At 42.0% G+C, this 12,267-nt stretch overlaps 1 protein-coding gene across 6 annotated transcripts in view; it reads left to right on the top strand.

Annotated features, from left to right (window-relative positions):
* ST6GAL2 (ST6 beta-galactoside alpha-2,6-sialyltransferase 2) overlaps positions 1-12,267 on the top strand; it is a 175,588-nt gene that overhangs the window by 145,415 nt on the left and 17,906 nt on the right. For all 6 annotated transcript variants that reach the window (XM_014893492.2, XM_088160103.1, XM_088160104.1 and 3 more), the window contains 2 exons: positions 4,731-5,730; positions 9,676-9,773. In XM_014893492.2, coding sequence (XP_014748978.1) covers positions 4,788-5,730; positions 9,676-9,773 — 1,041 coding nt within the window. In that variant the 5' untranslated portion in view covers positions 4,731-4,787. The remainder of the gene's footprint in view (positions 1-4,730; positions 5,731-9,675; positions 9,774-12,267) is intronic.

Genomic DNA, 12,267 nt, shown 5'->3' with positions numbered 1-12,267 from the left:
GAAGCAAACTAACAGAACATTTGCTATCTGTTCAGGCTGCCTAAGCTTTCCATCAAATAAACCCTGGTCTGATTCTCAGCCCTTTGGGAATGGTTGCCCACAGCTAACATTTGCTACCCCAAATAACCCCATGGTGACCTTCGCTGCAAAGCTGCAGCCAAGAAAAACCCTGTTTAACATAACAGTGCACATCTTAGCACATCAACTTGAACCATCCTGACCTCTGAGCTGCCAGGGTCTGTACAAATTAATTTTAACAATAGACAGTGTTGAAAGGAAGGAATGTTTCAAAGGAATTAAAAAAATCTCCCTTATCCATCTCTTCTCATTTAAGAAATAGTCAGGAGGCCTACTTTTGAAAAATGAAAAGTGCTCCTTGTTGCAAAACAATGGGCTTTATAAAAGGAAGGGGAACTCTTTGGTTTCTTGCATCTTAGCATGGCAAGATGAAATTTCCCACAAGTGGGTGCTGCTTCTGGAAAATCAGCCTTTAATTTCCACTGGGGAGTTGCCTTTATTTCCTGGGATGCCTCAAAGATACCATTGGGATTTGCCTTTTTCATAGCTGTTGCTAATACTTCTATTAAGCAAATAAGTAAGTCTTCTCTTTCTGCCCACTTCACTGGTTTGTACCTTGCCTCATGTTTTCCAGGGCTTTTGTGTGAATGACCAGACTGGGAAAGGAGAAAAGCCATTCTCCATATGGTAGTTGGAACTTAAATCAGTTAATGATTGAAGGAGCCCATCAGAAGGGAGATACATAGGAAAATGAGATCTTCAGCCTCTGGGGCAAAACAGGCTTATCACTTCTGCTGAAGAGGAAGCTGGGTTGTTTCCCCCAGGGTAGACTTATTCCTCTGCTCCTCCTCTGCAGCAGCTTTGACTCCAGCAGTCTGTAAGTAGGAAGGATTATTACAGTAGGGGGGTGAAGTTGGAGACAATAGGAAATGCTAATGGTAATTTAAAAACTTGTGTAGAATTGCCTTAACAGTTTAAAAGCTGTATGTTGAGCATAGATAAAAGAGATGGAAGCTTATTCCTGAAGCATCCAGTGGACTTCAGTAATTGCACGCATGAAACCACCTCTTTTTATTTATTTAGCCAGTGTAATTTGTTGCAATCATCATTTCTGGTTTCCTACACAAATGCTTTTCTCTTTGCAATTGAGGTGTGCTGCTGAAGGCAGCACAGGGCAGGAATCCAAGTGCATCCCCAGATGTTGCTGAGGAAGATGCCCCCTTGAGCAGCGGAGGGGTCTGCTGCCAGCAGGAGGGCGGTGGGGAGCGTGTGGAAGGGCTGCCCTCTCCTCCCAAACATTTTCAAAGCCAGGGACTCTGAGGTGTGTGAAGCTGCAAAGGCTGATGGGGAGAGGACTGGATGTTTAGTGTAGAGGGAGATAAGATAAACTGATATTTCTCTGAACTTAGTGCAGCTTTCGACACACAGCCTTCAAAATCCTGTGAGGTTGTAGAGATCCTCTTGTAACTAATACAGTAATGACCTTGAATTTGCTTCCAGCTCAGCTGTACTGCTGGAGGACAAGACATTTCTTGTGAGCAAAAGAACATTAAAGCAGCACAGAGATTTGCCTGCATAGCTCCGGTCTTCAAGAGATTTGGGTATCCTTTCTGAGGCCCCACTTGCAACGAGAAATTGCAGATAAGCTTCTGCAGTAGTTAATGTGTAAAGTTTTTGGATTTATTCTCACTGGTGCTTCTCCTTCTACTTGTAGTGTTGACAAATATACTGTTGGATGCTGTTTTTTGTTTTATGTGGGTATTTTTTTGCTGCACAAAGAAGCTAATCATATGCATGCCTATATGTGCATGCTGACCAAGCTGAGTGTGCTTTCATGACATAAGTGTTGTGGAGGGCTTGGAGGGGGCACATTTTTGCTTGCTATAATTTAAAAATAATTAATAATACATCTCGGTCCTTTTTGAGATTGTAACCTGAATACTGAGTCTTGACATTTTATGCTGAGGCAATCTGCTGTGCCAAACACTTATGATCACAGACAATTAGAAATTTGTAGTCTCGCACCTGAATTAAGGCTAAACCTTCCTATTTCTTAGCAACTTCTGGTTATAAGATACAACAAAACTTGGAGGGAGGGAATGAGCAAATTGTACGGTTGTGTTATAGATTAAATTGTGTCTGGACTTTCTACGTGACTCAGTGGAAAATATTAGTGACCTCTTCCTTTATGACTTTGACTTCCTGCAAGCTTATCTGTTAAGAAGATCATGTGACATGCTTCCATTGCAGATCCTGTAAGAAATGTATATTCAGCAGGAGAAACATCTGACTGAGCAAAGACTAACTTACACAGTGTTTTGGAAGCCACATGTTGAAAAGTGCTGGGGAAACACATCAGGGAAAATGATAAAAAGAGATGAAAGCAGTTCAGATGGGTGAAGAATGCTGATTTTAAAATGTGAACCATCTGAACACTGATGAGTGGGCAGGTTGCAATAACTTCAGGGCAGACCTAACTTGCACAACAGCCATATACTGTAAGGCAACTCCCACAGGACATCACCTGCAGTGATTTAAAATTGGAAGGTGTGGGAGTGTCGAGGTACTGCAGAGAGCAATCTTGCAGTAGCAGAGTGCAAGTAGGAAATGGGTCAGTTGGAGTAATTGCTTTCTTCCATGTGGTTTGTGTGAGCCAAACCAAACGTATGTGGAGCACTGGGTTATCGCAGTCATGATTTTTTTTTTCCTGTGTAGTAGAAATTGCAATGAAATTTGGTCATCAAAGCTTAACTTTATGAATCCTCCTTCTGTTTGGACACTGCCTCGAGCCCCAAAGTCAGCTGTCTTTGTCTAATGTTCTAGGCTTTGTCTAGATCATTAAAATAGACTATGTTTGGAAATGTAATAGTGTGGTCTCATTCTCAGGAGGTCAGCAGAAACGCAGCCTGAGGTATCTCTGCTAACACCACCTGCGGTTTGTTCTCTCCTCTGCATTGTGGTAGGCATTTCCCCATTTGTGCTGAAACAACTGGATGTGACCACCCTGAAGTGGATAAAGGAGCTGACACAGTTTAAAGAAAAAAAAAATACAAAGCCAAAAAAACCCACCAACCCTTTAACATGTATTTCCCCTGCTGTATCAATTGCATACACCGGGGTGTTGGCAACAGCAAAGGCACAGTGCAGGAATGAAGGACAGAGAAGAGAAGAGAACATCTTACACTGGTGTTACTGCTGGGTTCTTTTTCATGTGGAAACAAAGTCTTAGTTACAGCTTCGGTTTAAACTTTGCACTCAGCTTTGATGTACTTTAGCAGCTTGCAGAAAGGTGATAGCATGTGGTGACTGTGGTTTTGGTCCCTCCTGATGGGCAGTGTGAGCAGGCAGTGTGTTATCACAGGCACGTAAGCTGTGTGTGCTGTTCGGATGTGATGTGATGAGGTGGTGGCTCCCGAGGCACAGGCTGGTAATGAAATCCAAGCTTGCCCCTGTTCCCGTTCCTCTTTGTGGCTCTAAAGTCCCACCGTGAAGTGGTCATTGAAACAACTGGGTTAGAAACAAAATTCCACAAGAAGGGGCTTGGCTTATTTTTAATTCAGATCAGGTGAGTGATCTGTCACTAATTAGTACACTGAGTTACACTGCGGTGTAGCAACTGAGGCTGATGATGACTGTGGTGCAGGGAGGTGAATGGTAAGGTTTCTGGTGGAGATTTGCTTCAGTCAGGCTTGTAACTGATAGTCACACCACTTGATTAAGCAAGTGAGTTCGTGTAAGGGCATAGTGTGCTCAGTGGTCTAGCAATGTGTTATGTATTTTCCTTGGAACACGGCCCCCTCCGTCAAACTGTTTCATTTGGACCGTGCATCCCTCCACTAATGCATAAGCTGTCCAAACCCCCCAGGTACTAGTAGGGCACATATTTCCAGGACTAGGTCTGACATTCCCTACCCACTCCCTTTGTGTAAATCTCTGTCTTATCCCGAAGGAATGTAATTAGATAGCTGTGACACCCATTCTCCTTTTTGGAAAATGCAAAACCCGTGGCACCTCGATGTGCACAGCTCCTTCATGCCACTTCAGTGTGCATGCAGCACCCACAGCAGAGGTACAGGAGTTGTTCGTACTCGGGTCTGGTACTAGGCAACAAATGATGTAGCCACTGGGGCTGTGCCAGTTCATACCAGCTGAGGAAGAGGTTCCCCTCTGACCCATTTGTGTGATGCTCTCCCCTTCACCCCCTGATGATAAGCACAGAGCACCGTTCTTTCCAGGCTGTGGGCAGAGGAGGGCTGCAGCTTAGAGCTTGTGCCCCCTTCCTGGTCCCTTTGGAGACAGGCTTGCTCACAGCTCCCCTGCATAAGGACTTCGGTGCTAAAGAGAGGACAGCTTATATTGTACCCACTGTGCATGCAGCCAGGCACGGACGGGTTTTGCTTTTGCACTCTTAATGCTGCACTCGGTATAGCAGAAGCAGGCAGGCACATGATCTCCCTGAAGGCAGCATCCAGTGTTACTGTAGAAACTGGCCACCAGCTTCTTTTGTAGCTAGCAGCTGTCACGGTGTGGTTACAGCCAAAGCCTGTCACTCCTACAGTGTCTGCGGGCTCTGGAGTTCTGCTTCTGCTGCTGAATCCTTTGTACTACTGCTTGGAGATTAATTCTGCACCATCTATCAATATGTGTTAAGATATTTCTTAGTTGTATTTATTTTTAGAACGATTTTTAATAGCGTTTGATGTTATTTACAGGTTTCATTTTCCTTCACCAATACTTCAAGGCACAGAGGAGCTGGTAAAGGCATTGCCATGAAACCGAACTTGAAGCAATGGAAACAACTCATGCTCTTTGGTATCTTTGCATGGGGCCTACTCTTCTTGGTGATATTCATCTATTTTACAGATAGCAACACTGCTGAACCAGTTCCAAGTTCCTTTTCTTACATTGAAACTAAGAGACTTCTGCCCCTTCAGGGCAAGCAGAGAGTCATCATGGGAGCCATTCATGACCCATCCTTCTCTGAAACCATCGATGGGAATGAGGTACTTCTTAATGAAGATCTCCTGGGTACTTTTAAGTCAGGGACTGGAAATTCTAAGAAATGGACTGTATTGGAAGAGGCCTTTAGAAATGAAGATGAGTTTTTTCCACCCCAGTTAGGAAGAAAATCAAAAAGTGCTTTCTACCAAGGGAATGATGATTATTTATTTGCTGCTGGTCAGCCATCACACAACCACCTTGAAGAGATAGAAAAATTCATTTCAGCTGACATGAATAATCCAAAAGGAAATATTTTACAGAACAACTGGAGCCATCAGAGAAGAATGAGGAGAAGGAGCACAAAGCATAGGAGAGGCCAGATGCTTGATGAATCTGATGACTGGGATGGGCTGTATTCCACAATGTCGAAATCCTTTCTTTACAAGCTTTGGAAAGGGGATGTCTCTTCCAAGATGCTAAACCCTCGACTGCAGAAGGCGATGAAAGATTATTTGAGTACCAATAAGCATGGGGTGCGGTTCAAGGGGAAACGAAACTCCAAGTTGACAGGAGACCAGCTATTCTGTGAGCTAAAAGAAAGAGTGAATGTGAAAACAATAGATGGCAAGGAGGCTCCCTTCTCCACTCTTGGATGGGAAAAGCACGTTCCCCAGATTCCACTGGGCAAATTATATACACATGGCTTTGGGAGCTGTGCAGTAGTTATGTCTGCTGGTGCAATACTGAACTCCTCTCTAGGGGACGAAATAGGTGGGTGAAATGCATCTATTTATGAGTGTATATATATGTGTATATGTGTGTTCGTGTTTAAATTCCAAAAGGTTCTTGCTTCTCAAGCACAAATCTGTAGTTATTCTCTCTTACTAGAGTTGCATGAATGTAAACTAATGGACTTCAGTGAGGCTGTTCCCTTTCAGAACAAAATAACTGAAAGGAAAATCAAACCTGAAGTTGCAATTTAATTTAAAGAAAACAATGATGCCTACTTATCATATTGCAGCTTGTAGTAGGGAGGTGGCACTGGTTTCATCAGATCTGCCATATTCAACGTTTGTGTGCAACATGCACTTATTTCTTCAGCAGATTAGAGCCACATTCAGATTTTATTCTGCAAAGCTGTGTTATAACTGATCTTTATTTTGCAGTAGCTCATGAGAAACTGCTGTTCTATGGCTGTTTCAGGCATTTGTCTCCATGTCAAGAAGCAGTAGAGTGTCCTCTTCATCTCTTGCTGGTTTAGAGTTCACAGACATAAAGAATTCAGACCCTTGAGTAGCTTCATGCACTGAGATCAATTCCCCTGACCTCTTTTCTGAGACTGAATTTAAATGAGTTCAAGTATGTTCACCCATTGTTTTCCCCTTGCTACACTAAGTCAGTGAGGTTACAGGTATGCTGAAATGTCAGTGTCACTCAGAATCTCCCACCTCAAAGTGGGAGATTTTTAGTAGCTATTCAGGAAAGAGTCGTGGGACCATAAAACTAATCCATGTCACTTTTATTTTTTCTTTTCAAAAATTACTACTACTTCTGTTAATATCTCAGTAATTCTTCATTTTATTAGTAAATGTCCAGTGTGCTAAGAGTGTTGGAAGAAGGATGAAAGGTATGTCTCAAACTTGTTTCTGAAACAAGAAGAGCTATCTCCTTCAGCTCTCTATAAAAAACCTTTTGATGTTCACTCATTAATCCTCCCCATCTTCCAGGACTTCACATCCCAATACTTGCTTCATCACTCTGTATCATCTCCTTGACATAGATAGGTTTTCTTTAAATCTCTGGGATATGTTGGAGCTGCTAGGATTATCAAACTACTGCAATAGGCTTCCAGCCCAGCAGAGGTACCCAGCTAGCCTGCAGCTAAAATCACACCAGGGTAACCCTCAATTCTCCAATTCCAAAGCCTCACTGATTTAGAAATCTTTGGGGTGAAAAAGCTTAGCAGTTCCTACCTTCTCCAACATGTTATCTTTGACTGAAACAGAATCTTCTGCCAGCGTTCACCAGGACACCCAGATTACACCAGTATGGATTAGTGCTGTACTGTAGAATCTAGCACATTTTGACTATTTACTTAATTGCATATTGCAGCATGCTTCAAGTCATATTTGCACACTCAGGTGCAGCCTAGGTATGGACCTGGATGCTTGACATGGTGCCTGGGGCCTGCTTGCTCCTGTGTGTACCCATTGTCTTAGGAAGATTCTGGGCACAGAATCTTGCCACTTTCTGGCCACTTTCTTCAGAAGAGCATTGGATTTAAATGGGAAATTGTCATCGGATGCCACCTAAAGGGAGGAAGATTTGGTTTGAAAAAGCCGACATAGAATTTTCAGATCTCAAACATGTTGTGGAAGGAAGTGTTGGGGCACCAGGAATCACAGAAGGTTTTTTCTAAGAGTCTCTCAGGCTGTGGGCAGATACTTGTGACTGAAGAGAGGATTTGGCCCAGACTGTGGGGGGGGCCAAGAGACTGCTTACAGCAATGGTAGACAAGGGAGAGCGATTTTAAGCTAAAAAAGAGGAGGCTTAGATTAGATGTTAAGAAGAAATTCTTTACAGTGAGAGTGGTGAGGCACTGGAACAGATTGTCCAGAGAAATTGTGGGTGCCCCATCCCTGGAAATGTTCAAGGCTGGGTTGGATGGAACTCTAATTAACCTGGTCTAGTGGAAGTGTTCCTGCTCATTGAAGGATGGCTGGAACTGGATGGTCTTTAAGGTCCCTCCCCACCCAAACAATTCTGTGATTCTATGGTTTATTCTCCCAAGAGGAAAAAAAACCTCCTATGAAAGAAGTAGCGAAGGACATTTCCCTTCATAGGTCTTTAGCTCCCCCTTCTGTGTTCCTATTAGAAACACAAGCAAAAATGTTAATTTGTGTTCTGCCTTTTGCCCTCCTCTCCCCCACCCCTCTGACTCTTTTTAAATAAAAGTAGGCATGGAAATACTGTGCAAGTATAGCAAACACCTCATCGTGATCATGCCATTAATTGAGATAATCAATTATTTTGGCATCACAGGAAGTAACAGGGATCTGTGATCAAACCCCAAACTTTTGATCTTTAGAATGTTTATCTACAAACACATACTAAGATTTATTTAAGACCAGCTATTATCAGTGTTAAGCTGTGTCCTGGTGATATATTTTTGGCAAAGAAGTTTTTTATCTGTGTACGAAGAACCAGCATGAGCGAAGTTGGAAATGCATCACACTGTCTCTCAAACTGCAAACCATACAATTCTCATTTCATAATCCAGTTCTCAATCAACAGATTGTCTAAAAGTTGTCAGTCACCGGTCCAAAATTTATGTTCTGAAATTCATTACAACGAACTTGCATTTTTCTTTTCCTTCTCCAAATATGTGAAGCACCTGCAGCTTCTATTAATTTCTTCTAGGTCCTGCAGAATCAAGATGCTTGGTAGATGAAGTCTAATTGTTGAGGCTAGGGTTGTCCCTGCATGGGGACAAAGAAAAAATTTCCACTCCTTAGGTTCTGAGGAGTTTGGTTTGGTGGGCATCTGGCAAAATCCCTCTTTTCATGATAATGTGTATGTCTGAGATCAGACTGCTGGCTGCTGGCACACAGTGTTTCCCTGTGTGGAGTACAAGAAGTGCAGAGTAAGGGAGGGAAAAGATGAAAGATCCCAGTTTGACAGGATCAAGCCAAGACTCCATTGAGGCATGTAGGTTATCTTTGGAGACTTTTCCCTCCTCCAGTTTTTGAGCTACAGACAACACATTTTAAGTGACTAGAGATGAACAGCTGTACAAACTACCTGTGGGTTAAGGCATTTCGTGCTCATTTTGGCCTGAATCATATTCTCAACTTCCATTGCTAGAACGGATAAAAACAGAACAAATACAAGGCTGCCAACAGGGGCTCTGTGTTTCTGAACAGTGGATAAAATGTCTTGCTCTCCTTTGCACATTTTGGGCTTTGAGATCCCCTTAAAAGAAGCACTGGGAGGGTGATTATCTCTTATCCAATGGAGGCTTGCACGTGGTGTCTACCCTTGACCCATACTTGACCTAGTGCTGCTTCCTCTTCTCCATGACTCCAAGGTCAACAGCATGTGGAGTAACTTTGACAGTTCAGCTCTGTTAGATCTTTGCTACCAAGGGATCCTGAGGTTTCTTTGTGCGAGCAGATGTGTGAGCTGGCTTCCATACAGAGGCTCTTTAAGATTTGTACTGAGTTTGAGAATAAGTACACAGTATGATTAATAGATTTGGGGTAGCCTGAGATTTTCAGGTATTGTAAAATACTGTGAAACACAAGCTTATAGTTAAGCATGGTTGTTCATTCAAATGTGCAATTAGATATCCCTGCAGTTTACATGCTTTTGCATGGAGTAATTCTCTGTAAATTTTGTGATAGAAGTAGTGAGCAATTGTGTGTATTGGGTGTACTAATAGTCTTCCCACACTAAGTCTATCCAATTAAGAGAAGCATTTAAGTATTGCATGCTAAATTAATAGATGAATCTGAACTTTTTTCCCAGTGGGCTTTTATATTAATAACATATGGCAGATGCAAGAGGATTTTTATTTGTGCGTAGCAGAGTATTCATCATCCTTAGAATATCCAGATTAGGACAAATGTGTAAGTTTTGTATTAGTTTAGATAACTGATTTTATTTTACTGTTCTGCATACTAAGAAAAAAGAGTTACCCCTCATTTATGCTCCTAGATTCTCATGATGCTGTTTTAAGATTTAATTCTGCTCCAACACGTGGCTATGAAAAAGATGTTGGAAATAAAACAACCATGCGGATCATTAATTCTCAGGTAAGATCTTACTTTTCAGAGTTCAAGTCAATGTCTCTTCTGTACAATATGACAGCAATTTAATAACCTCTGAAAAAGTGTTGGTAATATGGTGACTGGATTCCACAGTTGTGATGTAGAGGAGGTGAAAGTTTTCCCTTACAGGGATGTTTGTACTGCTGTCAGTGTAGAGTGACTTGACAGCCTCATTTCAGAGAACCGGTTTGTAAAGTTTCTCATGTGAACTGATCTGTAAAGGCTCTGCAGGATGCCAGAGAGCTGTCAGTACAGAAGACCTTGACCTCCTGGAGAAACCATTGCCTCCAGGATTTTCACAAAGTTCAGGCTGTGGTGATTCCAAAGCTGTTTTCTCATATTTTCCAGTTCCCCAATTATTTCCTTGCTGGAAGGCAAAAGAAATGGGAACTGAGTTGCATAACACTAGGCAAGTCATTATTGTTTAAAAATTTGGAAAGAACTAGTAAAAAACTTTAGTGTGTACTGGGTATTACACATCAGGTGAGTTTGTTCATCTGAATAGAAACAAGAGAAAATGAGATTTTCTGGGTATGGGTGTAAATAAATGTGACTTGAGCTACAGTGACACCTTATGGTTGAGATTAGTTTTTCAATTTCAAAAATGCTATTCGTGTCTTGGGCAAACCAAAACTCTTTCCTCTTTTTGAAATGCAGGCAAAAATCAGCAACAGAATTTTTGTGAAATTTTATGACATACTGAAATGAGCTTACTTAGTCAACACCAGGTGTATGGTTGGCCATGTAGCATGCTCTTGACATACTGATTCATGTTGAAGGAGAGCAAAATTTTCAGTTACTGTAATTTTTATGAGTTCATTTTTTCTTCGTTGAGTGACTGCCCATGCTAAGTCTGTTCTTGGTGGGTGTGATTTATGTGTATAAGCTCAAGTTCTTTGCCATCAGAAAGAGGACTGTTCACTGTCATTCTCTTCACACTCATTTTGTAGGTCTTTGTGGGGCTGCAGAACAGACTAGATCTTTTAAGTGATTTGGGTTAAATGTGCCTCCTTTCTTTTGTTCGCAGGAAGAAAGCAGAAATATGTTATTCTGCCTTAAGTGCTGTAATCAGTGTATCAGGGAACATGGATTTTCATATATTTTCTTTTACTTTTTTTTATTTTGGTGGGGTTTTTTCCTTTTCTTTGATGATTCTCCATCTTACTGTTAGCCAAAATGTCCTGACATTGACCATGCCTGAAGTCCTGAACTGGGCAAGTAGAAAGGTTTAGAAACTCTTTATATGTGCTAGACTCAGTAGGCTCCCTGTAGAAGAGAGAAATGTTTCAGGGAGTGATCTGAGCTTTTTTGTCTCCCCAGCAAATTCAGAGAAATTAAATGGCTAAATTAGCTGCTCTCCATGCAGGGCAGACTGGGGTCTTCTGCCTCCCAGGCTGCTGCAGTACATTCCCACTGGCATGGTAGTGGAGGGTCCTGTGGTCTTCTCTTCTGCACTGTGTAAGGCTTGCTCCCCATAAGACCTCTCGAGAAAACAGAGGGAATGGCAAAGTTCTGGCCAGGTCAGCTCACATGGCTTCCTCACAAGTGTTTGTATTCCCACCAGCTTTGTGCTCCTTCAGAGAAGTCAGAAGCCGCCCATGATAGTGTGTGAGAAGTTAGCCTTTCCCTCTTTGAGGGCGAAATCTGCACAGGCCACTTGATGGAAGTTGCTTTCCCTACCTGTACTGTAGCTGGGTTACCTGCACAGGTTTACTGACCCTCCTCATTGTTGGAAACTCCTGCATTCACTTAATTAAAAGGCTGCTGTGGCCCCTTCTTCCCTCATATTCTCCACTGTGAAAGCCCAAAGAACATGAAGGAAGCCTGTACAGTGGCAACAGATACTGTTATTGCAGAAAAGAACCTCATACATATGAATGCAGACTCACTGAAAGCAAAATTTGTGTGGACAACACCTCCAGAGGACTCTTGCTTACTGAAAGGCAAGTAAGGTCCTTTGTGTGGTCAGTTTGGACCCAAACTTTTAAAATCTTGGTCTTTTGGTCAATTTGCTCTGTATACTCAAAAAAGGAGTTTACATTTGGAGCTGAAAATTGTTCTGAGAAATTGAGGATGCTGATAGCAGCATGACTAATTCTGTTCTTACTGTAGAAAGCTGATGGAAATCATTAAACTCAAAGTTTATGGTAGGAAGAATATTGCTATAGCAACAATATTATTTTTCTGAAGAAAAATATGCATAATTAAATATGGCTCATTGGATCCTAAAGGGAAATGAAAATTATTATGAATTTATTTGTCTGGAATGTTGATTATTTTAACAGCTGGAACAAAATCCATGCTGTTTCGAGCAATGTTGAACTGCCTGGCATTGGATGCACCAGGAATTAAAGAGATCTAGTTAGACATGGAGGGTCCTGAAAGGGGTGAGCCAGCAGGAGTGAAGAGTAGACTTCCAGTGTGGTGGGATGATCACGCAAAGTACTGAGAGATGCAGGAAGGAGTTATATGAGAGCAG

Source organism: Sturnus vulgaris, chromosome 2 (genome assembly GCF_052056855.1).
Source record: "Sturnus vulgaris isolate bStuVul1 chromosome 2, bStuVul1.hap1, whole genome shotgun sequence".
In the NCBI taxonomy this organism is placed as follows: Eukaryota; Metazoa; Chordata; class Aves; order Passeriformes; family Sturnidae; genus Sturnus; species Sturnus vulgaris.
This window is presented reverse-complemented; position numbering and strand designations above follow the sequence as displayed.